General features: G+C 43.0%; 1 protein-coding gene across 14 annotated transcripts in view; it reads left to right on the top strand.

Annotated features, from left to right (window-relative positions):
- The first annotated feature begins 345 nt into the window (after positions 1–345).
- The window catches only part of cnksr2a (connector enhancer of kinase suppressor of Ras 2a), a 473,672-nt gene continuing 458,516 nt past the window's right edge, over positions 346–15,501 (top strand). For 8 of the 14 annotated variants that reach the window (XM_078408943.1, XM_078408946.1, XM_078408945.1 and 5 more), the window contains exon 1: positions 347–1,131. In XM_078408943.1, coding sequence (XP_078265069.1) covers positions 1,068–1,131 — 64 coding nt within the window. In that variant the 5' untranslated portion in view covers positions 347–1,067. Of the gene's footprint in view, positions 1,132–15,501 lie in introns of all 14 variants that reach the window. The other 6 variants (XM_078408947.1, XM_078408944.1, XM_078408950.1 and 3 more) reach the window with 2 other exon arrangements.

Raw genomic sequence — 15,501 nt, 5'->3', positions numbered from 1 at the left:
GACAATGCCATTCTCAGTAAGACCGAGGTGAATTTCAGTGGCAATAAGCCCTGGCTTTGCTGAGATTTCCCCCCACGCATATTTCTTCCATACCTGTATTTTTTTTTCCTGGACATATTATTCGGGGAAGTCGCCTCGCCCTGCCATGTCATTAGATTCACTAAGAAAAACCAAAACCCCGAGGAAGAAAACCGTGCGGGAAACCTGTATTTATATTGCAAGCGTCAAGAGGGGGAACTGTTGCGCATATTCCCCCCTCTCCAGTGCATTGCCAAGCAACATGGTTAGTGTGCAGCCTCTGCCGCCCACGCTGCATCACGTTCAGAAGAGCATCGCTCATCATCATCATCATCCAGCGTGTCCCATTTGCAAAAGGGGGTTGGTTGGCACTGAGAACGCATCGCCCATGGTCGAGTGGCAAGTGGCCCGCCGCTTGTCTCCCTCCCTCTCTCCCCCGTGAAACGCGGCGACTCTCTCTCTCCTTGCAATTCCCTGTCCCTGTCCCTTGGTCCCAGTTCCAGCAGCGGCTCCAGTCTCTGCGGGGGGAGAGAGGAGGAGGGAAAGGTGCATGTGCCTGCTTGGACCAGCGGAGAGCGCCGTCAGCCTACCCTGCCACTTGCAAGCTGGAGAGAGAGAGAGAGAGAGAGAGGGAGAGAGCAGAGAGAGAGAGAGAGAGAGAGAGAGCAGAGAGCAGACCAGCGAGCGGCAGAAGGAGCCGCTACATTCCAACACACACTGCACTCCATCGCTGTTGCCACTCGCCTACCTCTTCCCCCCCCCCTCTCCCACCCCAGCAGGCAATGCCCTCTCCTCCCCTCGCCAGCCCATGCAGTCATGTGTGCAACGTCCTGCGGGGACTGCTTTGACGGTGTGAGTCACTCGCAATAAGCAAACTTGCAAGAGGAAGGCGGACGAGCGAGAGAGGGGGAGAGAGACAGAGGAGAGGCTGACACTGCCAGAGTGAGAGGAGGGTTGCGCCGCCACCGGGACTGAGAGCAAGTGCCAGGAGGCTCCAGGACACTCTCTGAGCGAGCCCCGCTTTACAACCCAACAGGGGAAAGTTCCTCATGGCTCTGATCATGGAACCTGTTAGTAAATGGACCCCGAGCCAAGTGGTGGACTGGATGAAAGGTAAATACCGGGCTCTGCTGCTTGCTTGCCTGCCTACCTGCTTGCCTGCTGGGGCAGGGAGTCAGTTGGGGAGCGAGTTGTTGCATTTCACCAATGGCCCTCTTTATAGTTTTTTTTCACACAGAGAGTGGCGAATCTGTGGAATTCTCTGCCACAGAGGGCAGTTGAGGCCAGTTCATTGGCTATATTTGAGAGGGAGTTAGATGTGGCCCTTGCGGCTAAAGGGATCAGGGGGTATGGAGAGAAGGCAGGTACGGGATACTGAGTTGGATGATCAGCCATGATCATATTGAATGGCGGTGCGGGCTCGAATAGCCTACTCCTGCACCTATTTTCTATGTTTCTATGTTTCTATAAACCTGTTAGTGCCTGCAGATTGGGGAAATGCACATGTGTGTTGAAACCTTGTCAAGTGGATGGTGACATTTCCCCCCCAGCGTTGTGCTGCTGTAGCTTGCTTGGCAGCACGTTTAGTGCGGGGATAAAGCTGGGGTACTGGTTGCTGGTACGCGTTTTAACAGTCGGAGACTGCAATTGGGAGAGAGGGAGAGAGGCAACGAACCACCTGCATGATCATTTAGGCTTATTGATCTGTGGAGCTGCCTGCCAGAGAGATATCCAGAGAAACGTGGTCTCGCATCCTCAATGGCAGGATGTCGGATATCTGTTTGGATAAATCAATCAGATTTCCCCCCACTGTTGATATTAGTCTTTGGAAACTCGGCTCTCACTTTCGCTTGGAAAGCTTGTCAACTTTTGCTTATCAACTGTGCATTTCTCTCCGGGCTTGCTCAGAAGTGCCACACTGAGCAGCTTGCAATTGTGGCCTCCATTGTGGGTAGGGTTTTTGACAGGAGGTCAGGGGAGACCAAGTAGCATTTTCACGCGTGCAAACCGTGTCGTTAGGTTTTCTCTCGGCGATCCGAGAGATCTTATAGAATCATATAACATATAAAATTCTTAAGGGGTTGGAGAGGCTAGATGCGGGAAGATTGTTCCCGATGTTGGGGAAGTCCAGAACCAGGGGTCACAGCTTAAGGATAAGGGGGACGTCTTTTAGTACCGAGATGAGAAAACATTTCTTCACACACAGAGTGGTGAATCTGTGGAATTCTCTGCCACAGAGGGTAGTTGTGGCCAGTTCATTGGCTATATTTAAGAGGGAGTTAGATGTGGCCCCTGTGGCTAAAGGGATCAGGGGGTATGGAGAGAAGGCAGGTACAGGATACTGAGTTGGATGATCAGCCATGATCATATTGAATGGCGGTGCAGGCTCGAAGGGCCGAATGGCCTACTCCTGCACCTATTTTCTATGTCTCTATCCTAATGCAAGTAGCCACTTCTGCAAGAGAACAGTTGCAAACGGGAACTCTTCCTTGTCAACAACCCCACGCCACTTCAGTTTGTGGAGCTCGTCCCGTAAACTGACAATTTTAAAAAATGCCACCGGGTTTAATCTCGGTTCATTCCAGGCGCTTCAAAAAACATTCTCTCGACTCTGAGATTGGCGATTGTGAGCGGAATCGGACGACCCTGGTGTGTTTATTGCAAGAGGAAGCAGTGAAAAGTCTCGGTTGACTGGTAGGCGGGAGGGAGGTGGGACGTGTGTGCTTTGGTAAATCTAGACGTTTAAAGGCAAACGGAGGAGCCCCTGCTGCTACCTGTGTAGGTTGACATTTCGCAGATGGGCATGCTGAGCCGGTGGCAGCTGTACACTTTGGCCCACCTGCCTCACGGTGGACAGAATTACATCCAGTTGCACAGCACAGACACAGGCCATGGGTGCCCGCTGGTCTGTGTCTCCCTCTCATTGAACTCCCGGTCACCCCCAAAACACTCAGTAGCCCTAATGAACTAAATCGCGACCCAGGAAAGAAAAGCAAAAGATACTGAATGGTGAAGGCAATGCGCATAATGGCCACTACTTACTTCACCGTGGATAGATAGGGTGGTCAGTCATTTGACTTGGTCATGCAAGCATTGAGAAACATGTGGCACACAGTGAATTATCTTAACTATTTATTCTTAACACGAAAATAAGGTGTTCAAGAATACACTTGTGGGGGGAGGAAAATCTGCTTATAATCCATCCATTATTTCTTGACAAATTTACAGTGGTAATATAACAATTACAAGTTTTTGTGATCCAGGTACAAGTTATAAATCATGCAAACTTTTTATTGCCGTCACTTGCATTATAGGAGCTGAACGATTTGCTCGCTTTTCCATAAATACTGCCATGTATTAAAGTTTTATTTTATGGTTTTATATGCACAGTGGGGCTATTTCAATGCTCTGCAGTTTTTCTCGTGAAGTGAAAGAGCTGGAACAGCCGATGCAGCGAATGTGCCGTCATGTAGGTTGTCAGCAGTTGGATAAAGGAAAGATCATCTTCGTGAGGGTGGGCTCTCAATTTCAGTGATTCCATGGGGTGGAGGGGAAATGCACAAATATATAGAGAGAGCAACATATTAAACTGGCCGTTCTCTGTAAATTTAAACATACAGTGAATTATTTTAACTGTTTATTCTGAGCAGGAAATAATCAGTCTGGCAGTAAAACTGTGTCGAAACTAACTGCAGCTGTGGTATATACCAAAGATAGACACAAAAATGCTGGAGTAACTCAGCAGATCAGGCAGCATCTCTGGAGAAAAAGGCTGGGTGGTCTTTCAGGTTGGGACCCTTCTTCAGACTCTGACTCTGATCCCGACCCAAAAGGTGAACTCGCCCTTTTCTCCAGAGATGCTGCCTATCCCCGCTGAGTTACTCCAGCACTTTGTATCTAGCCTGCCAGAAAATGCAGGTGAACCTGATTCTTATTTCTAGAATTTTAGAATACCTTGAACCTCGGTGAGGGAATATATTAATTATGCTTAAATCAAGCAGAGTTTTCAGTGACCCATTTTGGGGAAGTTCTTCCAAAAGAAATTAAAACGCGTTTATTTTCATTTAATCCCAACGAGATATTCAAACAAACTGAAATGCACATTTTTACCAGAATGCTGCCTGGATTAGAGTGTTTCGGCTGCAGGGAGAGGTTGGATAGATTGCTTTCTCTGGAACATTGGAGGTTGAGGGGAGACTTGATAGAAGTGTGTAAAATTATGAGAGGCATAGATAGGGTAGACAGTCAGAATCTTTTTTTCCGGGTGGAAATGTCCAACACTAGATGGCTGTAAGGTGAGAAGGGGAAAGTTTAATATTTTTTTATTTTTTAATTTTCAGTCAATACAACAGATTGCCCATACAGTTGTGAAAGTTAAATAGTACGAAATCATTGTATCAAAAATAAAACAATATTATCACACAAAAAAAAAGATTTAGGCAGAAGCCAAAGCTTATTGTGCCTACCCATAATACTTAACAAAATATAATTATAAAACACAACATAAGTCAGAAGCAGATAAGAAAAACATAGAAAGAAACATAATTTCTGTCATGTCAGTTATTTCTCAGTGCTGATCACATATTTTGTATCTTTCAAATATAATCTTTTTGAACATTTTCTTGAATTTACACACTCTTTTAATTCATTGTTGCAACTATTCCATAAATTGACCCCTTTAACAGTCACGCATCTATTTTTCACATTTGTCCTTGCCCTCTTTTTTTTTCAAACATATAATTTCCCCTGAGTGGAAACCTGCCCTCCCTCACTGAAAACAATGGAGATGTTTTTACACAGAGGGCAGTGGGGGGCTGGAATGCATTGTGGTAGTGGTGGAGGCAGATATCTTGTGCATTGCCAAGATTGTACACTCTGACCCGAGTGCACTCGAGGGTGGCAATGAACAGGTCAAGAGGCTTTTCGATGGGCACATGAAAGTGCCGGGATATGGAACTCGATGAGATCAGTTTAACTAGGCTTGTTCAGCACTAACATTGTGGGCCAAACAGCCCGTTCCTGTGCTGTACTGTTTTATGATCTATGTACGCAATTAAAGCTATCACCTTCTGCAAGGGGAAAAGGCTGGTAATTAATTAGGTGATTTCTAAAGGAGGGGTTCACAAAATCAATTTTCTTTGTTGTCTGGCATACCTGATTTGTATTCCCAAAAGGTTTCTAACTTGATGGCTAGAAAATAAAAGTTCCGTTTTCTTTGCTAAAATATGCACTACACGTATTTAAAATAAAGCACCATTCCTTTGAAACAGAAATAAGAACAACTTTGAATATTTTCCCAAAATATCAGGCAATACGACCAAAGTGAAAGGGAATGTCCAAATTATAGTTGCCTGGAGTGAATATTTGACTAGGACGTAACTGTTATTGCATGAGATTACTTGGATATAAACCACCTTGAAACATATTTTCATGTGTCGTACAAGGAGGCCCTTCAGCCCATCAAGTGATTCTGGCTTTCAGAGCAATGGTCATCAGTCCTTCTTTCTTTGCATCCAATCCATGCTCTGTCCTCCCATGGTTCTCCCACTGCCCACCCACACCAGGGATAATTTATAACGGTTACATCTTTGGAGTGTGGATGGAAACTGGAGCACCCAGGAGAAACCCACACTCTGTCACAAAGAGCTGCAGATGCTGGTTTAAATCCAAATGCTGGAGTAACTCAGCGGGACAGGCAGCATCTCTGGAAAGAAGGAACGGGTGACGTTTCGGGTTATAGACAATAGGTGCAGGAGGAGGCCATTCGGCCCTTTGAGCCAGCACTGCCATTCAATGTGATCATGGCTGATCATTCACAATCAGTACCCCGTTCCTGCCTTCTCCCCATACCCCCTATCTTGCCCACAGATAGCACAAAATCAAACCCTTTGGCCCATCTAGTCCATACCGATGATCAACCATTAATTTAGACTGATACCACACTAATCCCAGTTTATTCTCCCCACATCTAAATACTAAAACTCTCGTTTGTTTGTTTATTTGTTCCTGAACTGCAGCCAAAATGGTATACGATAGCGTGACAATTTTAGGCCCACCTTACTCACCATCGTCCTCATTGAAATCGGTGTTTTATTTTTAAAGTTATTCACATTTAAGAGTTGAGAGCCTTCTTCAGACCCACACTGCCTTCGCAGGGAGGGATCATACAAACTCTACATGGACAGCACCTGAGATCAGATTGGTACCTGGATTGATCGCTGGAGCTGTGAAGCACTGCCAGTCATGGTGGTGACTGAGGGGGAACTTTGTTTGAAGCATTGAGCCTGTAACCTCCAGAATGGATTGTAGGGAGTGAATGAGGAAAGTGGGATAACTTGGAACTAGAATGAATGGGTGATTGATGGTCTGTGTGGACTCGGTGGGCTGTAGAATCTGTTTCCACGCTGTATCTCTAAACCAAACTAAATCTTTCTGTACTGTTATTAGATTGCACAGAGTACAGTTTTGGAACACCATTGGAACATCTGTTGATGTTTTAGCCAAAGTGCATTGGAATAAGGGGAGAAATTGTTTTGGCCACGAGTCGGGCTCCCTATTTCTATTCCTTCTGTTAATAAGTGATCCACAACTTGGCTCCAGCCACAGACTTCGGCTTAACATACTCCCGAGCATCCTTGCTTCAGGAAAAAACCATTAGATTCATTGCATTCTGATCACTATGGTCGTGGAAAATATAATGCCATAACATGATGTTGCCACTATATTTTGTGTCTTGGAAGATATCTGAATACTTGACATTTGGTTTTCTAATTTCCAAGAAATGAAGTCAAATCCAAAAATAAAGATTTTAAAATTAGAGAGGCAGGTGGTTTTGTTATTGAACAAATTAATGGGTTGGAGCCAGTTGACATTTTTTTTACAAATACAAAATTAATTCTTTTGAATATTCTTTGATACTGAGCCAACAATTACTCATTACACAGTTTAATAAGCACTAAATGTTATTGATCAAAGCAGTTTCCAGGCAATTCATGGGTTCTAATGGATGTGCTTAAATTACTGAATTTTGTTTTGCATCGTTACTGACTTCATATCATATCATATATATACAGCCGGAAACAGGCCTTTTCGGCCCACCAAGTCCGCGCCGCCCAGCGATCCCCACACATTAACACTATCCTACACCCACTAGGGACAATTTTTACATCTACCCAGTCAATTAACCTACATACCTGTGCGTCTTTGGAGTTTGAGGAAAAACTATTAAATTCTCCGAGGAGGTGACAAAGTTGTGAGGAGGTGACTGAGATGTGATGTGGTGAGGAAGGTGATTGATGAGGATAGCATAGTGGACAATATCTACATAGACTGTAATAAAGCATCTAACAAGGTCCTTCATGGTAAACTAATCCAGGCGATTAAGATACAGGGTTTTCATTTATTCATGTCATCATAATAGCGAGTAAACTTTGGTGCCACGTCGTGGCCTCTGCAAGATCCATGTGCATTTGTCATGCAGCATGTCACAGGTCAGGAGATGTTCCATAGTCTGGAGGCCCCGTCCACACTCAGTCTGCCACATCTTCAGTACATCCCCACTTCAGCATGTACACCTTTCCACAGTCTGTTGAGAATGCGCCAGGTTATCCACGGTTGGTCAGAACCTGGTGGGAGTTTCTCAGAGGGATCGATTGCCTTGTGAATGTCTTCCGGAGATTTCTCTAGTCTCTCTTCCCAGAGTTTGGGCCTTCTGGACGATGCACTGCAGTCCAGGGGATTGACAGAAGAGAGGAAACGTCTGCGTGATTTCAAACGCTGAGGTAGCAAAGGGTGGTCATGTCGGGGGTGTCTTTCATCCACTGATTGTCTGAGGCGTTCTTTTTGACCGGCTACAGCTCGTCTGATTCCAGGAGGTGCAATGCCAGAGAGTAGGTAAATGTTGTCAGTCGTGGTAGGTTTCATGCATCCACTGATGCAGCGACAGCTTGTGTTTAGCACAGGATCAATCTTCCTTGCATGAGCTGACGGCTCCCATACTGTGCAGGCATACTCGGCAGTGGAGAAGCAGAGATCCAGAGCTGTTGATCGAACGGTTTTAGAATTTGCTCCCCATTTTGAGGTACTCGGCTTGCTAAAGAAGAGCATTTCTGGAACTGACTTTTCCTTTAAGCTTGGTGATATGTGCTTTGTAGGTCAGAGATTGATCAAGATTCTCACCAGGATAGACTGGACTGTCATAGTGCTCCAACCTGACTCCATTTGATCTGCAACCTTCGATTTGCATACTTGACCTTCAAGTGGAAGGCGCAGATGGGTTGGCTCTCAGGTGATTCTCTTTGTAGTATGAGGGTAGGTTGACTAAAGCCTCACACAGAGTAGCTTCTGCCTCAAGGAAGTCAGCACTTTGGGTTGTAATACACAGGTCATCTGCATAAACGAAACTCCTGGTGTTGGGATGGATGGGCCATAGCAGGAGCGTTCTCGTCGCAGTCCCTGTCAAATTCTACAAGTAACTGCGAATCCTGCTACCACACCACACCACTCACTGTATCCATCGCAATGTTACCTCAAGAACAAGACAGAAGGTTCTTTTCAGGACCAACAATCACAGTTCTGTCTTTCAATGTTGAAGGAATTTCAGGAGCTACTGGGTAACAGCTGTGTCAGATACAGGATAGCAAGCTTGCTGGTTTGGATTCGGAACCGGTTTACCCATAAAAGACAGGGTATTTAGTGGTGGAAGGTCGTCTTTCTGGCTGGAGGTCTGTGACCAATGGTATTATGTAAAGTGATATTCTGTGCAATTGCACTTGCCCTGTTACAGGAAGGATATGGTTTTGCAGAAGAGTGCAGAAGAATAGGGTATTGGGTGTAAGGGGAGGTTGGAGAAACCTTGATTGCTTTTCCTGGAGCGTTGGAGGCAGATGGGAGACCTGATGAAAGTTAAGAAATGATGAGGAACAGAGATGGGGCAAACAGTCAGAAAACCATACCCCAAGGTGAAAATGTTAAATACCAGAAAGCATAATTATAAATGAGAGTGGCGAACTTCAAAGAAAAATTAAGTTTTTTTGCAGGAGGATGGTTTCAAGCAAAGTTCTTGATGTACTCAATTCTGCAAGTGCAAGTCATTAACCTATTGGTGGCTGATGAATTCAATTGGCAAAATATCTCCATTTGATAGTTGATATTTATTGGGAAATGCTGAGTTTGCCATGTTTTGTGGAATAATTGGGGGGGTAAAATTACATGTCTACTGCAATGCCAGTGAAGTCCTTATCACTGTACTCGATCACATTTTCACAGCTCACATGGGGAACAGAGAAGTATTGGAACGGGAACCACAATTTGCAACTCTGTATTATCTAATTTGGGGCTTGCAATTGCAGGATGGTTGATTAGAATAAAACAGTCTTGGAAAGCCATTGCTTTTTACAAGGACTAAATCTAATCACTTCATCTGGCATCAAGATGGCATCACCTCATACCAAGTAACAAGGAAATATGGGATTCCATTATTTTTCAATTTACAAGTTTTACTGTTCACTTTCTTTTATTTGTAATGCACTGCTGTTTGCTTTTGCATTTTCAATCCAGCTAATGAACTAACTCGTAAGGTTCAGTGAAATACTGCAGACTGCTGCCAGATGTTCTGGTTTTCAATCTGCGGAAGAATTAAGCAGGTCATAAAGGATTTACTGTGAACAAATCTGTGCAATTTATTGGGAAAGTGCAGTGGATTTGAAAACTTTTAGCTTTTAGAGTGTCTAAACACATTTCAAAGATTAGTATTTTTACTAAAACAAAACAGCGATCCTGAGAAGTAGCAGCATTTTCTGTCTTATTTCAGACTTCCAGCATCTGCACTTTTTCTTTTGGTTCTCAAATTAGTTTAGTTTAGAGATACATCGCGGAAATAGGCCCTTTGGCCCACTGAGCCCGCGTCGTCCAGCTGTCCTCACACACTAATACTATCCCACACGCTCTAGGGACAATTTACAATTTTTATTGAAGACAATTAACTATGTCTGGGGCGTTGGCAGAAACCAGAGATCCCGGTAAAAACCCACGCAGGTCACAGGGAGAATGTCCAAACTTCGTACAGACAGCACCCACTATCAGGATTGAACCATGTTTTATAATTTTAGGGGGGTGTGGTTTAATGTTAATTGGAACTGAATGTTGGGAAGAGGGGAGAAATATTACACATGTGCTTAATTATCTAACCTGAGCATCAGGTAGTGTAAGAAAATAACTGCAGATGCTGGTACAAATCGAAGGTATTTATTCACAAAATGCTGGAGTAACTCAGCAGGTCAGGCAGCATCTCAGCTCCTCCCAAGGTTGAGGTTCAAATGGAATTTTTAGGAGATATTTTTGTTTTGATAGTTTTTTAACTGCACAGTATATAACTCCAATGTCTTAATAAAGTCCACGTGATTGTTGTAGTTTATGTGTAGAACAACATGTTTATTCTATACATACATTTTACTGCAAGATTTTGCCAATAATTTGAAGTGAGTAAACATATTGGAAATATTTATCTCGATATGCAACTAAGTTTTGAATTGTAAGTCTTAAATTGAACTTTGATTTTAGATGTCAACAGTCCAAAACACTGTTGTTCAGTACATTATTCCTAAGAGTAGAATGAATACACAATAGTATGGTTTACAGGTTGAGCATGTTCCGTATGCCTTGACGTATTGAAGATGCATTGAATTTTGTCTCTCGGAGGTCATTTTTCATGTACCTGTCAGTTATCCAGCCATCAAACTGAAGACCAAAGCATACTTTGAGTTTAGTTTAGAGATACAGCTCAGAAATATGCCCTTTGACCTACCGAGTCCGCACTGACCAACGATCAGAACATCTCTGAGAAAACCCAAGGGGTCACAGAGAACATACAAACTCCATACAGACAGCACCCATAGTCAGGATCGAACCCGAGTCTCTGGCGTTGTAAAGCATCAACTCTCTCGCTGAGCCACCGTGCATATTACATTTGCATATTTAATACATATTTGCAATGATGTTGATATTTTGCTAAAACTTAAAATTAACTCAAACGTTGTGAGCTGTTCAACTCTTCCCAATTAACACTCATAAAGTTATGTATTTCATTAGAATGACAAAGTTTTGTCTGGTACAAGAATATAATCCACTATGAACTATTGTCTTCTGAAATAATGCAATATTTGTTGAATGGATTGAAGTTAAGGGAATATTTAACAAATATCTGCATTACCTTGTCTTGTACTTGGTTAGCTGTCTTGAAATCGTGGTTTAAGTGGAAGCACAGTTCTTTCCAGGCTAAGTCTTTAATGTAGGTTGTATAAGTGCAGCCATCATGATGTGCTTTGCCAAATCTTCTGCAGGTGACAGTAAATCATTCATGTGTGATATGCAATTCCGGCTCCATGTCAGAGATGAAGTAGAATCTCTGCTTTCAGGCACTTAAATGTGTAACTTGATTATTGGAAAATCACGGCTGCTTTTGTAAATGCATTTTGCACTGCAAATGGCCCCAGTGTTGTCACAACCATTGCCCAGTCTGCTTTAGAAAACAATTCCTTACATATAACCGTTACACATTCTGAGCAAGTTATTGACAGAGATGTTTATGCTTGATAGTATTAAAAATATGGAATGCTATTGCATTATAGGGGGGTTTTGGCTTCTTCCAATGTTTGTTGGCCTTTCTCAATTGCAGCAAAATGCAGGCTAAAAAGTTGTTAAAAAAATTGGAGTATAAATTAGGTGATTGTTGCATGTGCAATAACAGACATGGTAATGAGATAATCTGTACATGTGGGGAGATGGGAGATGTGGAGGTGCTCACAAATTCATTGCTGTGGTATCTCCATTGCTTCATGGTAGAGAAGCTGGGCGCCATAATTTGCCAACAAATCTTTATGGCTTATTTGACCTTGCTGGTCATTGCTAAAGTTAAAGTAATCATTTGGGTAGCCTTTTTGAGCATCCTTTGTGTACTATTATACTGTCGTTTATGAACATCAATGCCAAATTGAAGAATGGGCGTAATTGCTGTAAACCATTTTGGGGGGAATTTCCTTTTCTTGGAAATTGATTGAAGAGAGCTACCAGGATGATAATTGTTTGGGTTTATTAATTTTTAATGTACTTTTAACATTTTTAATTCTATTCTAATTGTTTATGGATTAATTTATCATAAATAAATCTGAGATTTATTTTGGATGGACTTCACCAGATCGCGATTATTTTTGGGGGGCAAAGTTTATTCTTACTGACTTTAGGAGCAAAAACGCTTGCCACCCTTTAGGGCTTTGTTGCTGAGCATGGATTGAGGGACACGTTGCTGTACAAAACTTGTGGGTATTGTTACATTCAGTGGAATATGTGGTTGAATTAATTCTTTTCCCTTTTTATGGAAACTATATATATATATATATATATATAGCCGAGGGAAATGTCAATGAACATATCACCAGTTCTTCAATGCCACGATTTAGGCTAATCCAGTTAGATTGGACACGCCTTTCTTTTTCTCCTCTAAGAAACTGCTTTATGCAAGGAAAGCCTAATTGTTCTGGCTGCAGCCCCACATTGCAAACTGATACCTCATTATAAGTTTCAGCCAAATTTGATTGCAGTTTTTCTGGATGCAGCAAGAAGGAAAAGGCACAGTAGTGCGATATATGGAGCCAACGTCTGTTTAACAAAACTCTCAGGAGAGGGGAATGAGATGTTTGTGAAGCCTCTGACCTCAAATGTTAAATATCTTGGCCAGCCTGTGTTTTATTCAGTTTAGTTCAGTAACCTGAACCACAACTTGGAAATTACACTAGTCCTTCATTGTTGCATCAGATTGGAACATCTTTCTGCGGTTGAGGAGGAAGGTTTGGGGCACTCTGTGTTGCATTTGACCCTAGGTGTCCTTGTTGCGATGGTACCAAACATTGACACAGATTTGCATAATGGGGAATGGAGATGGTAGGTGGCCTCAAATGTTGGAGTGCATTTTCAGCCGGCAGGTGGTGAAGGGGATGAATGGGGAGATCGGAGGAACAGTGTGAATGAAGAGAAAGAGAGAGCGAGGAGGGGGAGAAAGCTTGGTGATGAGGGGCAGTAATAGGCAATTAAAGCAAGAAGAGAATCAGGGTGGTGAGGAGGGATTCTCTGGGGCAAGAGTATGGGCAAGAAAATGCATATATATGCATGCGAGTGTGAGTACATGTGCTTGATGTTTTTGCAGAAGAGTGGTTTCTACTTGTCATCTTGCTGTTGAATCAATATCTCACCCTTGTCAAGGCTGATCGTTGCTGCGAATTGTTCCCCCATGCTTTAAGATCTCACACAGATTGACATGTTCTACTCCTCAGAGCAGGAATGTCATAGAACTGAGAAACGGCACTTCAGTCCAACTTGCTTAACCTAGCTCGCCTCTTGCCTGCACCTGGCCCACATCTCTCAACGTTTCCTCTCCATGTTCCCCTCTAGTTTTTAATGTCTTTTATGATTTTATATACCTCTGAGGTTCACCCTGGGCCTCCGACACTCCATGAGTCTCCTTGTAACTCAAACCCCATCCAGCTCTGTTAACATCCTTAAGTCTTTCCTGCACCCCTTCCAATAAATCCATCCCACAATACACTTTGGCATCATTATCCGCTGATTTACCATCTATGGATCCATGCACTCACAAGATCAGGGTGAGAACAGGAATGTGGTTCAGTTTACTTTCAAACTGAACCTGAAACTGAAACTTACATAGACTTTGTCATCAATATCCATGGAGGATTGACCACAATCTGTCATTGATTCCTTGGTGTCATTGCCAGCGACCTTAGTGGTATCCGTTTTTTGTTGTTGTTATCTCTGGGAAGTCTATGCCCTGTCCCTTGCAAACGACAAGGACTGAGGAGAACAACTTCTATATTTTTAACTTTGTAAACCAGTTGAAGGTGCCTCGCATAGCATTTCCGAACAAAGTTCACACAGAGCAACGAGGAGGTTGCCCAAAGGCTTGTACGTTCAAGGACTGTCCCACAAGAGCAATGCGAGGTTGAGAGTTTGTATTGTTAGCTGAAGATACTGTTGCCAAAGCTGGAATGATAAAATTAGGGATTTTCGAGGGGCCAGGTACCTTGGAAGGCTGCAGAGCTGGTGGAAATTAGGGGGTTGGGGAGCTCCAATGCTCCAAAGAAAGTTAAGAACCCAAATGAAAAGTTTAATATAAAGATGTTGCTTAATCAGGAGTGATGTAGGTCAGTAAGCACAAGATGTAGGTGAATGGGACAGTGTGAACTAGATGATGAGCGAATGTTTGGATTGCCACATGCACATACCAGTGTCAGAACCTTTCAGCAGAAAATTACCTCAGGATGAACAGAGGTGGGAATATCTGGTCTTTTTAATAGGCAAGATACCAAAGCTCACCTCCGTTTCAGATAGAGCCCCGAGCCAGCTAATGGTCTGGTTCAATCTCAAATAATAGCTCGGGAACGGGAGAGTGTTTCGATTTTCAGCACTGTCACTTTTCTGCTTAACGAATCCAAAAATGTAAAATTGAATAAATACTGCAAAAATAAGCTCCAGGTAAAATGTAATTGTAGTTTTAGTTTTTAATTTTAGAGAGAGTGCGGAAACAGGCCCTTCGGCCCACCGAGTCCATGCCGACCAGCGATCCCCGCACATTAACACTATCCTACACACGAAGAACAATTGTTACATTTACCAAGCCAATTAACTGATGTACCTGTACGTCTTTGGAGTGTGGGAGGAAACTGAAGATCTTGGAGGAAACCCATGCAGGTCGGGGAGAACGTACAAACTCCGTACAGACGGCGCCCGTAGTCAGGATCGAACCTGGGTCTCCGGCGCTGCAAGCACTAAGGCAGCAACTCTACCGCTGCGCCACCGTGCCGCTTGGCCGATTGTAGACCAAGGCAAATGCAAATAATAGAATTTATAACAGGTAGTGGAATATGTTTGGTAATACAGTAGATGTTTTAGCTCTGCAAAAATAAATGGTAACTTCTGGAAGCATTAATTTGCACCACTGCAGAATTGCTAACATTGTACCTTCTCTTCAAATAGTCTGTTCAGGTAAAGTTGTGTTACAGATTATTAAGTTTACATTTCATGTTTGTTATACTGCCCTGACAGTCAATAAAGCTTCTGAGTGTTGGAAGTGCATACATTTTATTGAATTCAATTCCATACCAGACTCGCATAATATTATTTCAGTCTATGCTGTAACCATTCATCTGTACTAATAATATTTATTATTATTTATACGGTCTAAGGCATCCCACCCTTTGTGTTGGTTTTTGCAACATGAAGCAACCAGACTTGAATAACCTGAGAGTGGCCAAACAAGGAGGGGAACAAAAGGCATATAATCTTTATTCCTCTACTGCGGATTTTCCCTTTCTATGTAAAAATGTGTATTTAATACACGCAGTTCCGCTGCAGGGAAGGAATGTATTTACATACTTATACAATAAATACCTCAGATCTGTCATTTTGACATTTTTG

This window comes from Rhinoraja longicauda, chromosome 12, assembly GCF_053455715.1.
Source record: "Rhinoraja longicauda isolate Sanriku21f chromosome 12, sRhiLon1.1, whole genome shotgun sequence".
NCBI classification, from domain to species: domain Eukaryota; kingdom Metazoa; phylum Chordata; class Chondrichthyes; order Rajiformes; family Arhynchobatidae; genus Rhinoraja; species Rhinoraja longicauda.
Note: the sequence above shows the minus strand (reverse complement) of the source record. Positions and strands in the feature narration are given on the sequence as shown.